This window comes from Mustela erminea, chromosome 2 (genome assembly GCF_009829155.1).
Source record: "Mustela erminea isolate mMusErm1 chromosome 2, mMusErm1.Pri, whole genome shotgun sequence".
Taxonomy (NCBI): domain Eukaryota; kingdom Metazoa; phylum Chordata; class Mammalia; order Carnivora; family Mustelidae; genus Mustela; species Mustela erminea.
In genome coordinates, this window is record NC_045615.1 from 12,820,694 (window position 1) to 12,846,511 (window position 25,818).

At 36.3% G+C, this 25,818-nt stretch overlaps 1 protein-coding gene across 3 annotated transcripts in view; it reads right to left on the reverse strand.

Annotated features, from left to right (window-relative positions):
- Window positions 1-216: 216 nt before the first annotated feature.
- Window positions 217-25,818, reverse strand: part of MTMR9 (myotubularin related protein 9) — a 55,403-nt gene continuing 29,801 nt past the window's right edge. For all 3 annotated transcript variants that reach the window (XM_032332267.1, XM_032332266.1, XM_032332268.1), the window contains 6 exons: window positions 25,356-25,573; window positions 24,341-24,502; window positions 21,746-21,887; window positions 19,779-19,999; window positions 10,045-10,196; window positions 217-3,608 (listed from right to left, as the gene is read on the reverse strand). In XM_032332267.1, coding sequence (XP_032188158.1) covers window positions 3,445-3,608; window positions 10,045-10,196; window positions 19,779-19,999; window positions 21,746-21,887; window positions 24,341-24,502; window positions 25,356-25,573 — 1,059 coding nt within the window. In that variant the 3' untranslated portion in view covers window positions 217-3,444. The remainder of the gene's footprint in view (window positions 3,609-10,044; window positions 10,197-19,778; window positions 20,000-21,745; window positions 21,888-24,340; window positions 24,503-25,355; window positions 25,574-25,818) is intronic.

Consider the following 25,818-nt stretch of genomic DNA (forward strand, 5'->3'; position numbering starts at 1 on the left):
TTGGGGTCTGATAATAAGTGAATCTGATGACCTGGTTAAGACTGACAATTAAAATAGCTAATTTCAAAACCAGATCAACTACAAGAGTTACATCTCTACTAAGCAGATTTTAATTTATTTTAATTAATTAATTAGAGGGAGAGAGAGAGAAAGAGAGATAGCATGAGCAGCAGGGAGAGGGACAAGCAGGCTCCTGGCTGAGCAGGGAGCCCAACATGGGACTTGATCCCAGGACCCTGGGATCATGACCTGAGCCACCCAGGCACCCTGCAGATTGTTTTTTTTTAAGTACAGCAAAATGTTCCTTCTATTTTTTCACTTCAAGAGACAAACTATTGATCAGACCTTTTCCATGATACTGATTTTTTTTAATTTAGTGTAAGTACTGAGTGAATCAAAGACTAAAATGTCACTAAATTTCATCATTTAAAATGAAAAGCAATGACATATCACCTCTGTAAATGAGGCCACAGAATTCAAAGAAAGCTTTTAAATTACCTGTATGGGATCTGAAATGACTAACTGTTGTCTTCCAAAGTTTTCCCAAAAATCACTTTAAAATCTTGTTTTAAATGCCTAATTTCTCTTAGAAATAAAATATATTCATAGGTTGTTTTAATCCTACTAGATTTTATAGTTTCTGCTTGTTTTCTTCTCATTTAATAAAACCAGAATGAAAATCTTGACCAAGCAATTAATTAATTGAAAAGTCTTACCACCCAAAATGTTTCAAAATCTTAATATAATCAACCAACTATGTTCTTGTGGTTTCTAAAAAAAATTGTTAATTTAAAATCTAAGGATCCCTGTATTGCCAACAGAAGACTATAGCAATCTTTTTTATTTTCAGAATATTCTCTGTAGGACCTACTTTTGCATCCCTACAGTATAAACCAGCCTTTACTACAAATGAATACATAAGATGCTTAATATATATAAACTTGATTATATCTCGCTTGATTATTATTGGCTCCTACGGGGTGATTCATTTGCTCACTAATTCTGCCACACTCTCTTCATTCAAGTTTTTAAAGCCACACTTATCAAAGGTAATTCTCCAAACTTAATGTTTAACAAGTATCTTCTCATGAGTATATCCATTTTATGTATTCTTCTCATCCAAGGAATGGGTAACTTCATAGTATTACAAAATCCCTCTTTAAAGTATATTGATAACGCACCTTTGACACAGTTCTTGAGTTTGGGAAAACCCTAATATTTGCATTATTAATGTCCCCTTTGAAAATGCACTGATATCAAAGTTCGTCTTTATGACCTATAAACAGAACTGAGATTTGCACAATCCTGAATTATAAATTAATACTAAAATGCAAAACTTGTCCAAATAGCTTAAGATTGCTGCCTCAATAAAAGAAAAAGAAACACTATGCTATTATTGGACTCTGTCTCACACATAAAACATTCATCAGGAAGACAGGTTTAAATTGATGGCGTACAATTTCTCCATGACCAAGCCTAATAAAAGCCCTTATCCATGGAAGCCCAATGGCCTATGTCACCAGTGGGAGTTATTTCTAAAGAATCACTAAAAACAATAACAAAACAAAACTCTCAATAGTTTTCCATATGGGTCCGTTAACTGAGAAGGGCTCCTTCCTATCTATTTTTGAGACAAAAACAGGAGCAAACAAAAGGATCAGCAGCATGAACAAATGTAGCAAGTGATTTTAAGGGGTGATAAAAAAGCTAGAGTATTTCCTATTTTAAAATATTAATATAAACATTTCACACAACATGGAGATATCAATAGCAAGATCTCCTTTGCTCCTTGCTGTAGCCTTTTGTGAGGGCTTTAATGCCTAAAGACTCATAACTATAGCCAAGAATAAAAGTCAAGAGTAAATCTGAGCTTAGAGAAGAAGGCAGGCAAATATACCAAAGGAGAGTTCTGATATGTGTTGTTGTTGTCCAAGCCTTTTGCTACCAGTCCAAGGAAACAAAAAAGATGAAGCCTGGGCAACTGGAGAAAGAAAGTATTTGCTATTTTCTAAGGTGTCTGAATGTGGCCATAGATTATGCTAAACTAGATATTTTTTTGAATTATATTTTTAGCTCAATATATAACTCTAAAGCAGGGTTCAGTTTTGGTATGCTTTACACTGAAATGGCTATAAACAGATGGGGTGGAAATGGTATTAAACATTTACTCTTCGACTATTCTTTTAATAGAAAACTAAAATTGATAGTATTTATTAAAATGAACAGTGCCACAAAACAGAAATGTATTAGAAAGCACTGAACCACAGACTTTCAGCGTAGCAGGCGTAAACTAGCATAGCATAAATATGGTCATAACATTGAAACATTTCAATCTGTTTCTGCAGTTTAAAACATAGGTGTGTCATGTTCATAAACTTTCACCTCTACTTTAATTAGATTTGCCTAACATATAATGAACAAATCAGCAGAGTCGAGATAAATTTTCAAAAGGCTCAGGCCAACATGAAAGGTTTAAGTTTAGTATCAGTAAACTCTTTGAATACTTAAAAATAAAACATAACTTAATAAAACTTAACACATATAGATACATGAAACAGTGCAGTAAGAACTTCGGACAAGGGCAGTGCATTTCTGGTTTAAGGAAACCATATTTGTAGCTTAATTACAACAAACTAACATCTATCCTAAATGATGGTTTAATGGGATATCCAGCATTTGATACGCATTTAATATGTATGGTGAAAAACCAATTCAACAGTAACGATACTGTATCAGTAACAAAGACCTACTTTATTTCTATATTGCACATACTTTTACTGTCTACTGTTAAAATTTACTTCTTAATGTAAATATCAGAGGATTATACTATAATCCTTGTAAAAATATTTACCTTGAATAAATATTCAGATTTTCCTTTCTTGACAAACCAGAATGAGAATGAATTCAGCTTTGTTAATCCAAAGCTATTTTAAAGAGAAGGGCACAGGTGTTGGAAATAGCATGTTAATCACAAAATTGTTGGTTTATCAACCATTTCAGTTTTGAAAAATATTTCTGTATTTGGAGTGTTTAAAAGTCTGATCTTTTTTAAAACTAACAGATATTCCCTAAAGAGATTAATCATATCCTTGACTGGTCTAGAGCACTGTTTGGAAAATAGACACAAAAAATTTTAGGATTAAATGGCATATAACACAAATGGCATTAAATAGGTCACCTGTTTCACATAAAATAAAATGACTAGCACCTCCTTTCTGCTCCCAAAGTAGAGAGGCCTAACAGGCCACATGAATCATGAGTAACTACAGTAAGTTTCATTCATAAAGTATTGAGAAATCCACTATATTAGAGGGTTCTCACATCTAAAGCCTTACGTTCAAGGCTTCAGTTCATGGTGTAAAAGTGAACTGAAGGGCCAAGGGAGAGAGAGGTGGGATTCAGGTCCTGGAAGGTCCTTATTTATGCAGGTTGTGGGGAGACTTTTCAGGGACTCTCCTGCATTCCATCCTCAGTTTCCAGTTCTGCCAACTGCCTCCTAAGTACATTTACTTTTGCCTGTAATTCCTTGTTATATTCAATGATGTTAACCATTTCTTCATATGCTTCATCCAAATACTTGGAGGATCTGTTCCAACGTAGGAAAATACCTATTGAATCCAGTAAAAGAAGACAGAAGGCAAAAAGGTACATACAATGGATTAACATTATTCCATATATGATATATTCTTTTTTTTTAACATTTCGCTTCTATATTTTATTATACTCTGAAATAGGCAAGTATCTTGAGGTACTGAAAGTGTAACTAAATACACTAAAACATCACTATTTCTTTGTAAATAATTTTCATTCTTCAACCCCCCCCGACAAAATTATGAAATGAATTAAAACACTATTCTCTGATATATCCAGGATTGTAAGTAAGCTGGTAACTTACAATGCCATAAATTTTCCAGTTCCACAATACAAATCTTTTTTTTTTTTTAATTATAAATCTTTACTCAGACCTGTAGGACCTTATACATCTATAAAATCACTTTCACTACAAAAGTGACAGTTAAGGCAACAGCAGAACCATAAACATTTCATTTAAAAACCTAAACTTCCCAACAAACAAAAGCTTGGGACCAGATGGCTTCACAGGTGAATTCTACCAAACATTTGGAGAAGAGTTAATACTTATTCTCTTCAAACTACTCCAAAAAGTTGAAGTGGAAGGAATGTTTCTAAACTCATTCCATGAGGCCAGCATTACCCCGATACCAAAACCAAATAAACACAGTGCAAAAAAAAAAAAAAAAAATTGTAGGCCAATAACCCAGATGAAACTAGATGCAACAATCCTGAATAAAATATCAGCAAACTGAATTCAACAATACATGAAAAGCACCATACACCATCAAGCAGGATTTATTCTAGGGATGCCATCATGGTTCAATACCCACAAATCAACACAATATACCACATTAACAAAAACAAGGATAAAACCAAGTGATCATCTCAATAGATGCAGACAAAGCATTTGATAAAATTCAGTATTCATTTATGGTTAAAAACTCACAACAAACTGGTTACAAAGGCCGTGTATGACAAACCAACAGCTAACATACACAACAGTGAAAAGCTGAAAGCTTTTCCTCCAGATCACAAATAAGATAAGGAGGCCTACTCTTACTAACACTTTTATTCAACACAGTATTGGAGATCCTAGCCCAGAAATCAGACAAGAAAAAGATATAAAAGGCTCTCAAATTGGAAAAAAAGTAAAACTGCCACTATCTACAGATGATATAATATTATATATAAAAAATCCTGAAGACTCCACCAAAGAACTATTGAAACTAGTAAATTCAGTAAAGTTGAAGGATATAAAATACACATAAACCCACATTTTTATACAGTAATAATGAACTACCAGAGAAATTAAAAGATAAAAAATTCCATTTATAGTTGCATAAGAAACCCTATGAATAGGAGGACAAGCTTTCACCAAAGAGGTAAAAGAACTAAGATACTGATAAACTGAAGACAGCACAAATAAATGGGAAGATATACCATGCTCATGGACTGGAAGAATATTATTAAAATGCCCATACTACTCAAAGTATCTCCACATTCAATGCAATCCCTATCAAAAGGCATTTTTCACAGAAATAGAACAAATAATCCTAAAATCTGTACGAAAACACAAAAGACCCCAAATAGCCAAAGCAATCTTGAGAAAAGAACAAAGCTGATTTCACCTTCCCTGATTTCAATATACATTAAAAAGCTACAGTGACCAACAAAACAATATGTTAACAGCACAAAAGCAGACACATTGATCAACAAAACAGAATAGAGTCCAGCAATAAGCCCCTACTTACACAGTCAACTCTTCAACAAAGGAGGCAAGAATATATAGTGGAGAAAAGACGGTCTCTTCAATAAATGATGCTGGGAAAACTGGACAGCTACATGCAAAACAATGTACTGGACCACTTTCTTATATCATATCAAAAATAAACTCACAATGGATTAAAGATTTAAAGGTAAGAACAGAAGTGATAAAACTCCTAGAGGAAAGCATAGGCAGTATTTTTTTGACATCAGTCTTAGCAGGAATTTTTTGGATATGTGTCCTCTCTAACAAAACCAAAAGTGAACAAATGGGACATCTGACTAGAAAGCTTTTATTTATTTATTTATTTATTTATTTATTTATTTATTTATAAAAGATTTTATTTATTTATTTGACAGAGAGAGACATTGAGAGAGGGAATACAAGCAGGGGGAGTGGGAGAGGGAGAAGCAGGCTTCCTGCCAAGCAGGGAGCGGGATGTAGGCCTTAAGCCAGGACCCCGGGCTCATGACCTGAGCCAAAGGCAGACTTAATGACTGAGCCACCCAGGTGCCCCAGACTAGAAAGGGAAAACTTCTGTTTTTTTTATTTTTTTTAAAGATTTTATTTATTTATTTGACAGAGAGAGAGAGAAAGAGAGTGACATAGCACAAGCAGGGGGAGCAACAGGCAGAGGGAGAGGGAGAAGCAGGCTCCCCACTGAGCAGGGGGCCTTAAGTGGGGCTCTCCCAGGAACTCGGGATCATGACCTAAGCCGAAGGCAGCCGCTTAACAAATGAGCCACCCAGGTGCCCCATGACTAAAAAGCTTTTAAACAATGAAGGAAACCATCAACAAAACAAAAGGCTACTGAATGGTTATTTTCAAATGATATAACTGATAAAGGGTTGCTATAAAATATATAAAGGAATCACTTAATTCAACATTAAAAAAAATCCAATTAAAAAAAAGGTATATGACTTGAATAGACATTTCTCCAAAGAAGATATATAGATGGCTAAGAGACACACAAAAAGATGCTCAACATCCCAAATTATCAGGGTAAAATGCAAATAAAAACCACAATGAGATATTAGCTCACACCTGTCAGAATGGCAAAAAGACAAGAAATAACAACCACTGGCAAGGATGCAGAGAAAAGGGAAACCTCATGCGCTATTGGTGGGAATGCAAAATTGTGTAGCCAATATGAAAAACTGTATGGAGATTCCTCATAATATTAAACATAAACTACTATATAACCTAGCATTTCAACTTCTGGGTATTTATCCAAAGAAAATAAAGACACAAATTCCAAAAGAATGCACCCTTATGTTAAGTGCAGCATTATTTATGATAGCCAAGGTATGGAAGCAACCTAAGTATCCACCAACAGATGAATGGGTAAAGAAGATGTGGTATATATACACCACAACGGAATACTACCCAGTCATAAAAAAGAATGACATCTTCCTATTTGCAACAACATATGTAAGTCCAGATGGTATTACGCCAAGTGAAATAAGTCAGGTATGAGAATAATAAATACCACATGATTTCACTTAGATGTGGAATCTAAAAATGAAAACCAAAACAAACAAACAAAAGAAAATAGAACCACACTCACAGATACAGAGAACAATTTGATAGTTGCCACAGGGGGAGATGGGGTGATGGACAAAATAGGAGAGGATTAAAAGGCACAAACTTCTAGTTATAAATAAGACATGGGGATGCAATGTATTAGAGTTAATAACAGTGTAACAACTTTGTATGGTGACAGGCTGTAGCTAGACTTACCGTGATGATCACTGTGTAATGTATGTAAATGTTGAATCACTATTTTGTACACCCGAAACTAATTATATGTCAACTACACTTCAATCAAGGAAAATAATAAAAACCTCAACTTCAGTGCTCTGTCTCTTAAGAGGTGCTCTTTTAATTCTACAGGCACATCCTTCTTTTCCCAATAATTATCCTTTTATTATAGACTAAAAGGAAACATTTCCTCATCTGCACAGATCTACATTAACTGTACCATCCCAACATCATGAGTTAAAGACATTCAAATAAGGAGGTACAAAAACTTCCCAAGCAGTAATATGTCAGTAGCTGTTAAGTTCATGAAGGTTTTACGATTCTTTAAAACACTTTCTATAAACCAATCTGCCAGAACCATAAAGTTACTCTCCATCAGAAAGGGAAAACAGAAACATAGCTTGAAGACTGAACTTCGTGATTTTTCCATTATATAAGCCTGTGTTTGAAATCCTGTTCTTCAATTCAGGAATTACTTAACACTAATGGTTACCTATGATGTAAACATAAACAGAAGAGAGACATTTTAAGGTCAAAGAGTAATCTCATTATACAACCCATATACCTACTATGAGAAGATTTTACCTTGCACAGAATTTCTTCCATTTCTAAGCTGGGGCACTAAACACATATGGAAACTCTATTCTTAATGGAATGGTAGGAATTCATTCATGTAACAAGATTTCCTCCAATCACTTCATCTCTAACTCTCAATGAGGTTTGGTAAAAACTAGTTTAATCATCCCTTAGGCCATCCAACTCCAATTATGGCTCTTCTCCTGAATAGCTAGTCTCTTACTTTATGTATTAAACATGACAGTGGCTTCTAGGTAAACTGTCCCAGAAATCTTTAACAAAAAGTTTGGCTGTAATGTCTCATTGAAGAGATCACTGATCCTGCACAGGTGACTGTCTACAACAATTGAGAAAGTAGGCAAAGAGAAGTTCTGAGCAGCCAGAAATTTCCAAGCACTAAAGCTCAGACTCCAAGAATCTGGAGACTATCTGAGGCTGCTTTCTTACAACTCTAACTTGGGAACACCTCAACAGATAAGATTAGAAGCATAAACCGAGGAGGAAGGAAGGCAGCTAATGACAGATATGTCAAGAGGAATGAGAGGTGAGAGCTGACATCCAAGTGACAGAGACCCAGTCTCAAACTCAGAGAGCAAAGCAATCTGAGGCCCTTTTACAGTTAAAGAGCAGTTTCCCACATATGAATTGCCCTTGTGGGCATAACATATTAAAATATGCCTTGTGGGCATAACATAACATATGGTATAATAACTGACATTTATGGCAATTCAGTTCAATTACCAAACAGCTAGCATTCCTTGTGTGTACACTTGGTGCTGTTTAATACAAAGATGAGGGGTGCCTGGGTGGCTCAGTCAGTAAAGCCTCCGACTTTTGGTTGAGATCATGATCTTGGGGTCCTGGGATCAAGCACTGTGCTGGGCTCAGTACAAGAGTGTGCTTGAGATTCTCTTCTCTCCCTTTTTCTCTGCCCCTCCCCCTGCTCATGCTCTCTCTTTCCTCAAATAAATAAATGAATCTTTCAAAAATATAAAGATGAATAAAGATGTACTTATTACCTTCAAAATGATTAAAAAGAAATGGCATTTTGTAATCTTTGTTTAATAGATGGCTAATATATTTTAGATTTTGGTTAGATTTTTAAAAACAAGCTTTGGTATTTATGGAAATAAATTTCAGGAGTCTGAAAAATTAATGTAGGTTAAATACCTTCTTTAGAATGGACTGGAAAATTAAGTATGAACTACTGTTCCCATGAACAATGAGATATGTACATAAGTGCATAGAAAACATTATGTATGTTTATAGAATCTTACCAGAATAACTGGTTCATTAATGCTTCAATTGCATTTAGCAAAGTAAACTTTCCTAATGGCTATTTAATAACAGAAACAGAAACCATCTGCTTGGAGCTTAAAATTTATTCCTACAAACTTTTTTACACATGTACTTTCCCTAATACCCATGAGAATGAGAATACCCAAAGGGGTTAAAAGATCCAAAAACAAGAAGTGTTGGCAAGGATGTGGAGAATTTGAAACCCTCATGCACTGTTGGTGGAACTGTAAAATGGTGCAACTGTTATGGAAAATGGTATGGTGGTTCCTCAAAAATTAAACAGAATTATCATATGATCCAACAATTCCACTTCTGGGTACATAACCCAAAAAATCAAAAGTAGTGTCTTGAAGAGATATTTGTGCATCTGTGTGCCAACAGGTAGAAGCAACCCAAGTGCCCATCAGTGTAAGAATGGGTTAAAAAAAAAAAGTGGTAAACCCATATGATGGCAAACTATTCAAACTTAGACATTCTGACACAGGCTACCATATGGATGACTCTTGAGGACATTATGTTAAGTGAAAGAAGTCAGTCACAAAAAGACAAACGCTGTATGATCTCGCTCATATGAGGTATCTAGAGTTGTCAAACTCATAGACACAGAAAGCAGAAAGGTAGTTACCAGGGGTAATGGGAAGTTGTTTAATGAGTAGAGAGTTTCAAATTTGCAAGAAGAAAAGTTCTGGAGGTCTGTTTTGTAACAACAGGAATATACTTGACAAGAATGAACTGTATACCTAAACATGGTTAAGCTGGTAAATTTTAGTCACAATTAAAAATAGTAATGTATCTTCCTACCTAGGGAAAATGTCCAATATTAACAGCAGTATCCATCGAATAACCACTGTTTATTTCTGAAATGGGGGCTGAACAAAACAAGTGTGACTAGATAACATATGTGAAAGAGAGAACCATGTCCACACTGAGAAAAAAAGAGCAATCACACAGAGCTCTGAGGGTCAGGTCCACTCACCATCTTCAAAAGTTAACAACAGCAGGTATCCAGAGGCAGTTCAGAGAGGATCCTTGACTATCAATAAAAAGTCTACAAAAGATGCACGGCTTACCTTCCCATAGCTGAAGACTCTGTGGAGCAACTGAAGGCCAGATGACAAGATTGTTGGCTTCAAAGAGAGGATTGGTGAACTTACTCAGTTCACCAGGCCGATTGACCCAAGACCACAGAGACATCGTCTTCTGCTGCAGCTTCAACTTACATCTGATTAAGGAAGAAAACTGCCATTAAAGCAATTACATGGTAACAACCATCATTAAATGCTCCTCCCCAGAGGACAGTTTCTTCTCTGTGTATATTAAAACTTTTAACAGATGAATAAAATGTTGTAGGATGACAGTATTTGTCAGAAAATCCAACCAGCATTATAACTCTCAGTAATAAAACAAGGATAAAACCAGAATCTGGTCATGTTAGGCATAGTGTTAAATAATAACCCAGAGAACAGAATGTTACTATATACAACTCCTTTACTGTATCTGGAACTGTGTTTTATTTTTTAAGGATTTTATTTATTTAGTTGTTAGACAGTGAGAGCACGCATCAACACAAGCATGGGGAGAAACAGAATCCCCTCTAAGCAGGAAACCTCACATGGGGCTTGATCTCAGGACCCTGAGATCATGACCTGAGCCAAAGGCAGACACTTAACTGAGCCACCCAGGCACCCCGGCACTGTATTTTAATTTAAAATAACTAAATATAAAAATAACTTCCTTTTTTTGTTTTGGAAAAGTCTAGAATGCACAGAACAATGATTACAGACATATTAAAAATGGAGGTTGAGTCAAATCTCAAAGCCTAAAATTTTTTAGAGACTTAGCTCCTAGGACAAATAGATTACATGTATATAAAATGCAGATGGACTGTCAAAGAATAAAAATGAATATATCTTGATGTAAATACAGATACGATCTACATTTATATACAATGAACAGCCTTCATAAGAATAACCCTGGAGTGCCTGCGTGGCTCAGCTGGTTAAACAAACTGCCTTCGGCTCAGGTCATGATCCCAGAGTCCTGGGATCAAGTCCCACGTTAGGCTCCCAGCTACATGGTGAGTCGGCTTCTCCCTCTGACCTTCTCCCCTCTCATGCTCTCTCTCACTCAGTCTCTTTCTCTCTCAAATAAATAAATAAAATTTAAAAAACCAAACAAACCTGGAATTCTGTAACACTCTTTTATCATAGAATAAACTTGCAGGGATGGAAAGTGAACTGGTACATTTAAAATAAAATTTTTTTTTTAACAAGAACTGAAAGATAATTTGTGGTAAACCTTACATCAACCAAAAAGAGAATATATTCAATTTTCACAGCGTTCTACTCAAGTTGAAATTTTGCTATAAAATTGGTTTTGTCTCTGGAATTACTAGATTATTAGTTCATTACGCACATCCTTTTTATGCTAGCAATAAAAAGAATCCACATAACCAAAGAAGCACCCCCCCCAACGTAGTACTACAATTTAATTGCTAGGATAGCAAGTCCTATACTATGTCCCCAGGAACCAGGCATGGCGAGGATAGGAAACCACCGTATCCACTGCTCCTGCAGTAAGTGGTTTGGCCCTGCCCCCCAAGCCTATCACTAGCCAGTCACTTAAGTTTTCCCACCTGAGCCCACCCCATAGAGCTTCAGAATTCTTCTCAAGCAGCCCTATGACAGGATCTACCAAATGGCAATCAGAATGTGAGATAAAATGCTACCGTGATCCCTTTATTAAAGGCTAGTTCTGGGGGTAAAAGTAAACATAACATCAAAAAGCAGTCCATAGTCAAACATGTTATTTAAATGCTGAATTAAAGTTATAAATGTTGCTTTACTGAAGAGTGTCTTTAAGCCTTTAACAATTATTTTGTGACTTTTTGAGAGGGGACATTATAATACATTATCCAAATTTTAATAAGTAAACCACCAATTCTCCTCCTCCCCCATAAGAGTATAGTCCAGGGGTTAAGTTGAACATGTTTTAAGAAATGGCAGGATTAGGGATGCCTGGGTGGCTCAGCTGGTTAAGCATCTGACTTTTGATTTCAGCTCAGGTCACGATCTCAGGGTTGGGAGATCAAAATCCACAGCAGGCTCTAATGCTAAGTGCAGAGCCTGCTTAAGATTCTCACTCTTCCTCTCCCTCTGCCTCTCCCCATAGCTCCCATGTGTGTGCACCCTGCCTCCCCACACATTCTCTCTTAAAAAAAGAGAAGAGAAATGGCAGGATAAGATACTAGATTTCTAACACATTTAAGTGCCATGAAGCATTACCTTTGTGATGATTATTTGTATGTAATCTTTTTTTAAAATTTAGATTCAATTAGCAAATATATAGTACATCTTTAGTTTCAGACGTAGTATTCAATAATTCATCAGTTTCCTATAACCCCCAGTGCTCATCACATCACTATATGTAATTTTATCTGGTCAAAACAAATAAACCAAAACCAAAATAAAACAGCAAAGCCTTGACATGTACAATTTTGTTTTGTTCATCATCTTAAAAGCATATCTGAGCAAGAATCCTTTTTGGTGTAATATCTTTTAATTGCTTGGAATTAGTGAAATTGTCAATACGTTAAATTTTATATGCAGACTCCCAACTGCTAAAGGTTACCAATTATCTCTCCTTTTCTTAAGGATCAGATGACATAGAGCATGAAGTACTTGCTGTCACATTTAGTAGAATCAAAGTGCCAGCCAGAGTACTACTGTGGCTCTGGGTCAAAGTGCCATCGGTGGTTAAGTTCTAGGCTCGTGGCTAAGCAGGTGATAGAAAATTCAAAGAAAAAATGAATGAATTTAAATGCCCATTATGTGACAAGTATTATGCTGGTTTTCATATATGCGTTATTTGATCCTCACTGTAACCCAGTGTCTCAGAGATTAAGTTTTGCCTGTAAAAGGAGCAAAAACAGATTCAGAGAAGTCATATGGCTACTAAGTGCTACAGTGGAGATTGAAACTCAAATCTTCTAATTTCAAGACTTGAATATTTTCCACGAAAGTACACTGCAGAGAATGAGGAAGGAGCTGATCATAGTAAAAAGAAAGGTACCTAAAGTTTCTCAGAGCATAGTTTAAAATGTTGCATGTAGGTGTGGGACTTCTGGAACGACAGGGTACAGATATCTACATATCTCCTCCAAAAAGTTAAGAAAAGAGTGGGAAAAACAGTAAAAATAAATACTTTCACAACTCTGGAAATTAACAAAAGGCTTGTGACAATCTGAGGAACACTCATTCAAGAAAAACTAACGAACCTCTGAAAGAACAGTATTCGGAACATTTCAACTTGGCCAATGCCAACACCCTTTCCCCAGCTCTGCAGTATCACTGCAAACCAGCAGCCTTGTTGCCAATTAGAGGGGCAAACCAGCCTTGGAGCTCCTCAAATAATACCACCCTCAGAGCACGTCAATATTTCACGGTGTCTTCCAGCTCCCTGGTAAAGCCTCCTTTGTAGGGTGTTGTGGTTATTTGACACTGACTCACAGTTTTCTCAGAAGGAAAAGCCCTATTCCCCAGGATATTTGTCAAAAACAATGGGGGGGGGTAGGGGACAAAACAAATGAACAAATAAACAATGAGCCAGAACTATTTAACATCACAGTTGCCTGAGGCTGCCATGTCAGTTGGGGCAAATAAGAGCCTAGGAAAAATAAAAGATTTGGGCAATGAGATGTCCATGGGCAGCAGGGGTTGGGATGGGGGCTTTTAAAGCTCTGACATACTCCTGGGAATTCAAAAGGTTGTGCACATGCCTAGGAAATGCTTGGGATAGCCCCAATTCTTTCTCCTCTGGCTTAACCGAGGCCCTGTATAAGCTGATGGTGAAAAGAGAGCTATGAACTAACTACCTGAGCATTGAAGTCATGTCTAATACACATATAGAGCGCCCCTCAGCAAAGGAGGTAAGAATTAACCATTCAGGAAGTAGAGAATCTAATTTCCAGATTTGCCATATCATATTATCTAAAACATCAGTTTTCAAAAAAAGCAAATTACAACACACACAAAGAAACAGGAATGTGTGGCCCATACTCGGGGGAAAAAAAGAAATTGTCCCTTGGGAGAGGCAGAACATATCAAACTTACTAGACAAAGGCTTTATTATTTATTTATTTATTTGGGAGCAAGCAAGAGAGTGAGCATGAGTTGGGGGAGGGGCAGAAGGAGAGGGAGAAGCAGACTCCCTGCTAAGCAGAAAGCACCACGAGGGGGTGGGTCTCAGGATGCCAGGACTCTGGGATCATGACCTGAGCTGAAGGCAGATACTGAACTGACTGAGCCACCCAGGTAATCCCACTAGACAAAGGCTAAATTAGCTATCATAAATGTGTTTGAAGAGCTAAAGAAAAATGCCTGAAAAATTAAGGAGAGTAGGAAAACAATGCTATACCAAATGGACAATGTCAGTAAAGAGGTAAAAGTTATAAAAAGAAATAAACAATTCCTGATTTTAAAGGACAATTGAAATGAAAAAATGACCACAGAAGTTCAACGGCAGATTTAAGCTGGCAGAAGCACTAGTGAATTTGAAGATAGGTGAATTAAGATTATTAATTTCTGAAGAAAAGAAAAACTGAAGAAATTTGAAAAGAATCTCCAAAGCTGTGGAATACCACCAAATATACCAACATGCACCATGGGAGTTCCAGAAGGAGAAGAGAAAAAGGCAAAAAAAAATGTTTGGAAAATAATGTCTGAATACTTCTCAAATATGATTCTACATACCTTAGACAATCAAGTCTAAGGTATGTAGAATTGGACTACATACTAAGGTATGTAGTCTTGGATTTATCCTCCAAGTAGGATAAATTCAGTGTCCACAATGAGACACATCAGTGTCAAAGTGTCAAAAGCCAAAGAAAAACAGAATCGTAAAAGCAACAAGAGAAAAATGACTCATTACATACAGGGGACTCAATGAAAGTAATGGTTGACTTATCAGAAATCATGAGGCCGGAAGGCAGTGGTATAACATGTTCAGGGCTCCTCGTGACACAGCTGGTTAAGCATCTAACTCTTGGTTCAGCTTAGGTGGTGATTTGCTGGTCATGAGATCAAGCCTTGTGGCAGGCTCTGTGCTCAGTGTGAGTCTGCTTGAGACTCTCTCTTTCCTTCTGCCTCTGCCCCTCCCCTCCACACACTCTCTCTTTAAAATAAATAATCTTAAAAAAAAAAAAAAAAGACTATTGATCAAGATGTCTATATCAGCAAAACTATACTTAAAAAATGAAGAAGACCGATGCCACTAAAAATGGCAGAGTCAGCAGCTCCAAATGCCCATCCTTCCAGAGAAACATTGAAAACACAAGTAGAAACTGTGAGAACCTACTTTGTAAGACTTCTGGGAAGTAGAAGTATACAGCACACAACCAAATGAAGAATCAAGGAAAAGGGAACTTGAAAAACAATAAAAAAAGATTAATGATATTTTTATTTGCTCTTGCCCTACTGTTTCCCTAACTCACGGAGGTCTTGAAGATGGCAGCCCACGATCTTAGTATGGGACCCTGGTTCCTGGAGCCAGAGGGAATACAGCAGTCCCCATTCACAAAGAATTGTGTCTCTCTTCTAACTTGACCAAGGGCTACCTGAAACACTTGTCTGTTATGTCTAAATTCGAAATCACCATGGGCAGAAAAGTGATGGGCATTCCCAGAAAACATAAGGTGAATGGACAGTCTGTAGCCATCTGAGTAAAAAGGTTATGGATGAGGGGTACAACAGAGCCCCAAAAGCCCAAGGAAAAAGATTCTTTGGAAAATCAGTGTATTCAAAGTTGCCCATGTATACTGAGGCTTTGAGAAAGCCATTTGTATACCACAGGCAGGGAACATGCTCAGAAAAGGCCCAAGAAGATCCCAAGAAGATCCCAAGATTTTGGCTGATCCCTAGGCTCAGTGAGGGCCAGAAGTTAAGGATGAGGCCTGAGTTAAGCATTGAAGGAATATTCCAGCACAATGCCCATCTGTAAAGACTGCAAAAGGATTTTTTTTCCCTTTGTTTTGAGTGGTGTTCCCTATCACTTTTCCCCTCCCTCTTTTCGACTCTCTCTTTTGTCTCCAGCCATTCAAGGAAATCACTGTCAAACACTAGCTCCACACAAACTGAAAGAACAGATACTTCAGAAACTACACATGAGAGAAAAATACACTTTACAAAATAGTTTAGAAAAGGTCTAAATAAACAAACAGTTACAGCTTACGGCAAGCAATAAATACAAACTCTGAGGACTGGGAAGAATCTGATTTCCAGAGAAATCACATTATGACATTATAATATTTTACATGTCCAGATTTAAAATTACAAATGATGCAAACAACAACAACAACAACAACAACAACAACAACAACAACAACAACAAAAAACCAAACCCTAAAAGTATGGCCCATTCTAGAATAATAGAAATTGTCCCTAAGAAAGCACTGACTTTGCTTTTCCTAGAAGAAGACCTTAGATCAACAGTTTTAAATATGCTCAAAGAGCTAAAAAACAAAACAAAACAAAACAAACCCCTAAAAAACTAAGGATAGAGAACTAAAGAAAACCATGAGAATAATGTCTCAAAACCTAGACTTGATCAATAAACAGACAAAATTATAAAATAGTACCAAATAGAAATCCTGGAATTGAAAAGTACAATATGTGAAATTAAAAAAAACAAAAAACAAAAAACAAACTCACTAGATCGTTTTAATAACAGATCTAAGCAGGCACAAGAGTAAGCAAATTTGAAGAGAGTTCAACTTAATTTCCCCAATCCGAGGTGAACAAAAAAAGAATAAAGAAAAATGAACCAACAGAGCATAATGGGAATCCCGGAAAGAGAAGAGAGAAAGAATATATAAAGAATTAATGGTCAATTGGTCAATCATACCTCAATACGAATAGAAAAAAATGAACACAAAAAGAACCATATACACAAAAATATTAAGGGCTGAAAACTCCCCAAACTTGATAAAAGATATGAATCTACACATTTAAAAGTTCAACAGGCTCCAGGAAGGATAAAGGCAAAGAGATCTATAAGGAGACACATTATAGTCAAATTGACAAAAGCCAGAGAGACTCTTCAAAGCAGCAAAAGAGAAGCAACTCCTCACGTAGAAGGATCCTATATCATCCCTCTACAAGAGATTTCTCATCAGAAACTATGGAGGCTAGAAGGGACAGCAATGACATTTCTGAATTGTTAAAAGGAAACAAAAACAAAAACAAAAACAAAACCATCTACCAAGCACTTTATAACCAGGACCACTATTCTTTAAAAATGAAGGAGAAATTAGGACATTCCCAGATAAATAAAATCTGAGGGAGTTCATTGCTAGAAGACTTGCTTTACAGGAGAAATGCAAAAAGGAATACTTCAAGCTAAAATGAAAGGACACTAGACAGTAATTCAAAGCCATATGAAGGAATAACTCAGAAAAGATAACTATATATGAAGGTATAAAAGTAAGTTATTATTGTATTTTTGACTTGTAAGTCCTCTTGTTATTTTCTATGTAATTTAAAAGACAAACAGATAAAAAAAAAAATAAACCCATGTCAATGCGCAAATAAGAATATAATTATATGTAAGAATGTAATTTGTGATAACAACATATTGGGGAGTGGAGCTATGGAAGAGCGAAGTTTTGCATGCCACTGAAGCTGAGTTTGTATTCAAAGTAGATAGTTACAAATTTGGGATATTAGTTGAAATCCACCTGGTAACTAGTAAAAAAAAAAATTAATACAAAATAAGAAGGGAATCATGACAGTACACTATAAAATATCAAACATAAAGGAAGGCAGGTAATGGAGGAGATGAAGAACAAAAGAGGCATTAGACAAATAACATCTCAAACTGGCAGAAATAAGCCATTCCTTTTCAGTAATCACTTTAAATATAAATGAAGTAAACTCTCCAATTGCAATGCAGAGGTTGTCAGAATGGACTAAAAAATATAATCCAACTATATACTGGCTATTAAAGATTTACTTTTGATTCAAAGATGCAAACAGATTGAAAATAAAAGGATGAAAAAAGATTTTCCATAGATAGTAACCAAGAGAGAGCTGGAATGGATATATTACATCAGATGAAATAAACTTAAGGCCAAAAACTCTTACAAGAGACAAAGAAGGAGATTTTAAACTGGAAAAAGAGTTAATCGATCAAGAAGATATAATAATTATAAACATATATGTACTTTGCACGAGAGCCACAAAATACAGGAAGCAAAAACCCACATAATGAAGCAGAGAAACAGATAATTCTACAATATAGTTGAGGACTGCAATATCCCACTTCTAACAATGTACTGAACTAGACAAAAGACCAATAAAAATATACAGGACTTGAACAAAATGTAAGACAAATACAGAACACTCTGCTCAATGAAATCACAGTACACATTCTTCTCAGGTGTATATGAAACATTCTTCTGGATAGATCATAGGTTAGGCCACAAAACAAACCTCAATAAGTTTCAGAAGACTGAAGTCACACAAGTACCTTCTCCAACTACTACAGCACGCAGTCAAAAATCAGTAACAGATGAAAAAACACAGATGAATGAAAATGAAAACACAATATCCTAATACAACATATGGTGATTCAGTGGAAACAGTGCTCAGATGGAAATCTATAGCAGTAAAAATCTACATTAAAAAAGAACAAAGATGGGGCACCTGGATGGCTCAGTCAATTAAGCATCTTCCTTCGGATGAGGTCATGATCCCAGGGTCCTGGATCAAGCCCTGCATAGGGCTCCCTCCTCAGCTGGATGTCTGCTTCTCCCTTTCCCACTGGCCCTCAACCCCCTCCCCACCCCAGCTCGTGCTCTCTCTCACCCATTGTCTCTCTCCCACTCAACTGTTTCTCTCTTTCAAATAATAAAAAAAAAGGAACAATAAAAAAAGGAACAAAGATCTCACATTAACAACTTTTAAATCAGTAACTTTATACCTTAAGAAACTGGAAAAAGAAGGGCAAATTAAACCAGTGCTAGCTGAATGAAGGAAAAAATAAGTGGAGAGAGTAGGTAGACGAAATAGAAAAGACAACAGGGAGCATCAGTGAAACCAAAGCTGGTTCCCTGAAAAGACCAACAAAACTGTCCTTTAGCTAGAATGAGAAAGGAAAAAAGAGAAGAGGAAACCTTTTGACTATACCCAATTGAGATGACCAGTTAAGTACCTTTAAAGATCATTCTAATAGGAATCTTCTAAATAAACCTATAAACTTGACCTGTCTGGACTGTGAATCCAGGAGAACGTCACTCTGGGCCTGAGGAAACTGTCCTCAGTTTCCAGGGGTAACAGACAAAGTCTGGAGCAGGAGCAGGGAAACCTGTATTATAGCCCTACTACTGGTGACCAACTGGCTGTGTGTCCCTGGTCAAGTCAGTTAACTTTCTGGATATTCCCCTCCCAATCTAGAAAACTGGATGGAAGGTGAAGTTCGATTATATGTTAAGGCTTCTTCCAGATGTAAAATTACTGTGATCTTACATGAGGAAATTAACATTTAAAATGGTTACCCAGTTTACTCAAAGCTTTTAAATCAGTGTATGGACTAATTTTAATCTAACAGAACAAGTCTAGGGCATGTTCTCACCTAGCACTGGACAGGCTCCTAGTAAGAACACACATCATGTAATTTAATTTATACTAAATGTAACCTCTACCATCTTATAAATAACATCAATGTAGGACCAAATTCTGGTCTCTTTCAGGAAGTAACCAAAACAACCACAAGCAGAATGGTCCCCATCCCATGTAAGCAGTGTACCCACCTTTCACTTTCATTGTTGCCCAGAAATGTTCCAAACTGTGAGGCATATGCATGCTCAAAGAGCATGATGAGGAAATTCTCATTAAATTCAAAAGAGCAAGGAAACTGACGAAGTATCTGCCACACACAGTCCAAGAAGAGAAGAAATACAGGTGACTCCCACTTCTGTTTACTATTACAATAGGCTGACTGTGCACAGCGCTGTTGGAATGGGTGGCCAGCCTAAGACAGAGAAAATGGAAATGTGACAGTCATAGCCTCGTGAGAGCACATTATAGCATGCTCTATTAACATTATTTTAAACAACTGCAACAAAACTCTTACTAGATGGAATATCAAATAATCTGGATGGTTGCTGTTTAATGATCTCTTGGTTTAAAACAATTTTCAGCAACTGGGGAAAACAGGACTTCCAAATATTTTACACAGCCATGCAGTTGAGGCATAACCATAAAATCTGCAATTATCCTTGGTGAACTCTATAAAATAAAATTGTCTAGGTCTCTAATTTGTAGCAAAGTCAAAGAATATAAGGTCTTTAGGTACCAAACAAAAGACAGCTACCACCTTTTATCTCTCCAAAGCGTTGCAGATTATTGTAAGCTACATAAGTGTCACTACTGAACGGAAATAAATATGGGGCTCTTACACACCAAATTTATAAGGTCACTCTTGTTTTAATTATATATGGAAAAAAGTTACTGTCATGAAAAGATCTTTATAAGTACTTTTATATTAGAGATAAAATTGTTCCTAGTTGCCCTCTTCTCTCCAAAGGAACTGGAAGAGTCTGCCCTCTACTGACTAAAGGAAATTTAAGATCATTTGGCTCTCTCTACCCAGAACCTTATTGACCTTACCTCAAATCACACCCTTCTAGGTATTTCACACACTTGCTTTCCTTTGAGTCCTTATGCTACCTTATCTGACAAAGAAAATGTCATGAACATTTACCAGTGGCTAATGGTATTTTGATATCCATCAAAATGGTAATGTAAATCACAATAATTATTCGTTTGCTTTACATCATGAGGAATGTATAGCTGAAGCTATAGATTTTTACCAAATATTTGGGATGGACTTGAATAGAGATATAGGTTAGTTGTCAAGCAGGGTAGACAGGGTATACATAATAGCATTAACATATAATAAATCTAAATTTTTACTAGAAGGGCCAGAGATGATTTTTCTCCAGAGATAATTCTACTTTAAAGATCTATCTAAACATTTGTTCTTAATCATAACCATTTACTAAGTTACACAGTGTATGTACATTTTGTAAGTGAACCTCTGACTTACAGGATTTCAATCTATTTTACAAGGCCTTTTTTCAGTTGTCATTCAGCATTATGTAATGGCACTCACTGCGTTATGTCCTAGGGGTAAAAGAGAAACCATTGGGCATGGTTCCCCGACCTCAAAGGAGTCACTTTATTTGGGTCTCATTTAGGGAACAAGGTATGAAGACAATGGATTGATCTTTAGCTGTGAAGAAGGTTAAGGTCCCAAAAAAGACTTCATAAGCGCAGCGACATTTAGCTGTATCTTAAATAAAGCAGGAGGATGTCACCTGGTAGGGCAAGAGGATAGGGTGGAGCTGGACAAGCAAAAGGCAGAAAGTTCTAGAGCATGTGCCTTATAATACAAATCCTCATGCCCCCTTCCTGCTTTGTTCATGTTTTTTATCTCTACACTATTTTACACTCTTTGTTATTTCCCCTGTAGGTAACAAAGTACAATTAGTGAGAGTTTGTTAAAGGAATGAAATGCCAAATGAGCAAAATAAGCAAGAGAGGCACAAAAGTTGAGAGGCAGTAAAGATTATAAATGTTTACTGTGATAAAGACAGTTAAACATATCACTTAAGCATTTTAATCAATCAAAATTTCATACATTCTTTCCACTCCTGCAAACTGGGATCACATCAATTATTAGCAGTTCCTGTGCACACCAAGCAGCTTTTCTTACCTGCAGCCACTCTCTTTCTATCAGGGCCTCAAAACCACGGATGGTCCTGCTTCTGGGTTCTAAGATGATCTGGGCCAGGGAGGTAACCTGAAGTGTGGAATCAGTTCCTTCTGTTCCATGAATCAATATGGATGCCCCTTCCCTGATAGGAAAATCCAGAGTACAAATGGGATACTCCCAACATGGTCAATCAACTCCATTAATAACAAACATTTACTGAGTACAGTATTTCAAACTCATGCATTCTGCTCTGTCCAGTAGGATTTAGAGTTGAAATAAGGCACACGAAGAGAGCTTCTCTTAGGAAAGAAATACTATGGGTTTCAAATGTCACACGGCAAGATCCTTTTTAAGCTGTAACAACCTTCACAAAACATTTTAGTTGAATTTTTTCTCCTTTAACAAAATCCAAAAGCAGTCTTTTATCACACATAATAGGTGCTTATTTCTTCTGCCTTTAATAGATGATTAAAGCACTTCTCATCAAACATAGAAACATACACTTAAAAGTTATTTTTCTGTATCTTTCTGACCTTGATTCTACCTTTTCACCATTAGCTGACTATTAAGGATGCATTCATAAACTGTAATGTAACAGAGCTAGGAAAGAAGACCTGAACCACACTTTCAGAAACATGAAAACAAGAAGAAACATTTAAAAAAAAATGGCATAAAACTGTCAATCTAGAAAGTCAGTGGCAATGATATTACTATACCATGATACTTAGGAGGAGTCTGGCACCCCATTATTCTAAAGACTATGAAAGAAATACCAAAAACTAAATTAAGCACATCTCCCCTCCTCTTCTTCCAACTCTCATATCGAAATGACAGTGAAGGATATTTCAAGAAAAAGGAGAATAACCTCACCACTTTCTCCTAAGAATTTCAAGTTTGGGGACTACTATTAATTCTCTTCCCATGTACTAATATCCTTTATGTAGCTATAACAAAAGGTAATTTTTTATGATTTCCTCTTTTATTATAAACATTTTCCCATGTTTCCACATCACCTTTAGAAGTATTATATTAATGGTTATATAATATTTTATTAGGTGATCAACTAAAATTTGCCTAAATGTTTTAAGAGTTATTTAGGTCATTGCTAATTTCTGTTATACCATACTTAGCTTTTTGTCTTCTGTGAAATTATCTGAGAGTTAATTTGAAAATAAGACTCCCTGCCATTCTCCTATGGTTAGGTTAACAACCTCATTCTTAGGATGAAATCTCATGACTAGGTAAAAGGATAGGAGCAAATATTTAAGACCTCTGATACATACACTCAATCAATACATCCTAGTTATCTGTGGCACATTTCACATTTAATTCAATTAATTTTTAATGTCTATTTTTACATTTTGAGTGATTGATTACAAAGGCAGATTTTTATGGAGATACAAAAAATAAACCAGTATATATCAGAAAAGGGAACCCAATCCATGGCAAAATAAACCAAAACCTTCAAGTCGAACAAGAATGTGGAAGTCCCTATTTGTTTCTGGTGACCAGCTGAATCTAAACAAAGGTGGAGCTAAATCCTGTTCTTCACCTTGCCTGGACCTGCAGTGTCCCATTAGTATGGCTGCAAATTCAGACCACATGATGACAAGTGTTCATTTTCATTTACAGCTCATAAGAAAACAGAAGCCTCCACATTCACCATGCAAGGGTAAATCTTTTTAACTTAGGTTATAAAGAAACAAAACCCTTCAATACTAACATCTCATCATTCTCATCCTGACACCAAGAATCTCTACCCATTACCGGTTTTGTCACTGACTTATCACATAATCTTAAGCAACCTGTTCTATGATCAATTTCTCACTAACCACAAAAACATTATATACATACTTCTTTAATTTGGAAACATCAATAAAACAAATTACAGTCTCAAGGAAAAGTGCCACCCAACTATGCGTTAGTGATACTTATACCTACATATTGTTTCAGAGGAATCTCCTCCTTAAAAAGGGCATTCTAAGCTTCTGCAACAACTTACACCAATCCTTTTGCCTCTGTGTTCAAGTCTTCTGCCTCAAGTCTCAAGGATTAGCAACCTTCAACTGAGTGAATAAACTAAAATCACTTCACATACTTCACATCACTGCCCTCAGGTATGCTCAACTTGAGATCCTGATGTAACTACACATATCAAGTCGTTTGTTAATAAGATACCTGAAAAATCAGAAAGAATCATTTTACTGTGTAACAGAATTACATGTTTCTTTTCACTGACATTTCCAAAGTAAGACGACTGGTTTTGCCCTCTGAGCACGGTTTAAGAAAAGGAAAATTGGTAGATCCACAATTCAAGGATTTTATAGAAAAAAATAGTTCCTTTAGTACTTAAAAAAAATCTGTTATTATTGAAGATGTGTGATGTATGTGGTCAATTAAATACCAGACTCTATGTACATATTTCATCGATAACTGAATGGCAATGACTATCATATGTAGTAATTTATACAATGATCTGAACATAAGGTATAGACTAGGCGCAAACTTTAATACAATATATAAACATAGTCTGGATAAAAGCAGAGTCTAGTTAGTAGTACATGTCCCATTCCGGAACACTGAAATACACTTTACCTGTCGATACACTGAGCTGCTAGACAAGCAGTTGTAAGAATCTCTTTGATGTGAGTCAGCCAGTTCGAAGCCTCCAATCTACCGAGCCATCGGTCCATGTTATGTGTTTGGTCATTACAAGCTTCTACAAGTTTAATTAAGCTCTCCTGAAGAATGTGATACCTTTAAAAAACAAGAAAAAGTAAAAAAGAAAATGGAAAATACAATGACGAAGGAGAAACCAAACTCAAACCCCAACCTCCAATATATCCAAGAGGCAAAGTAGCTCAAAACAGTACAAAAATATTTACCTAGTTATACAGTAATTTGATAACTAAACACTGAAAAACTAGTATTTAAAATGGTTGTAAAGAAGCTTAACATGCCTGTCATGGTAAATCATTCCTCAGATGAACAGATTAAACCAGTTCTTACAGCTGAATTATCTGACTAGGGAGCGGGCCAGAACACTGCATTTTGTGACAAGTCATGAGGCCACACGACTGACATCCACAATCCTGTTCGCACAGGTCCAACACTAGACACTGGTACCTTCGGCAGGGATGGCCAAGGCTAGCTCAGATCCCTTGTTTTATTAGCTCCAACCCCACCCGCCCATCCAGAAGCCCTTATAAACCTCTAGCTGTAAGCATAAACAAGAGATACAGGTAGAGGAAATAGGATGTGGGGGAGAGAAGTCTCTAGTCTTCTGACTTAGAAAACTATACTTATCTGTAGCGTATTTGATCACTAAGTGTGGTGACCAGTGATCTACAAGTAGAGGAACAGACCTTGCAGTGATGAAATTGCAGAGTTTCACTTAGAGAAGGCATGCTATTTGACTAAAAGTCACTTTTGGGCACCCAAGATTAAGTTTCCTTAATCTTATCTCACAAAACATGACAGGATATCCCGCCAATTTCTGACTTTAGGTAAATGGGTAGGTTCCTTCGAGAACCTGTGATCTTTTAACAGCTAATGGTTCACTCTAATGCACTTCAAAAAAGAGTCCATTACCGTCTTTAGAGTCTTTTACCTCTCAATAGACTTATGAATCCGCCTCCACTGGGGATAATGAGCTTCTTGTTCAAAGCCGCCACCTTTGGCTCTAGCTTGCTGAGCGACATTTAAAGAGCGGGTGTCAATGATGTAGCCTCGTTTTCCTGCCCTGAGGGTAGCATTTATCAGCTTTTCATCTTCTTTGCACCTTCTCCCATTTGTGCCAGTGAGTGGCTGACCACTTCGCATGATTACCTAGAAGCACAATGCAGTTTAAAATCGAAGAGTAGCCGCTTTGAAAGTTTCTGAAAACAGAAATGAATTAGCTAGAGGAAGAGTTATCTAAAAAACAACTGTGTGACTCTTTGGAGATGAATTTGATCCTGAAACAAAGAAATATTTCTATATATTTGCAATAGTCAAAAACTATAAAACAAAAATAAGCCCTGTACTTTAACAGTTATTCTTATTATCTCAAAAATAATTCCACATAATACAGT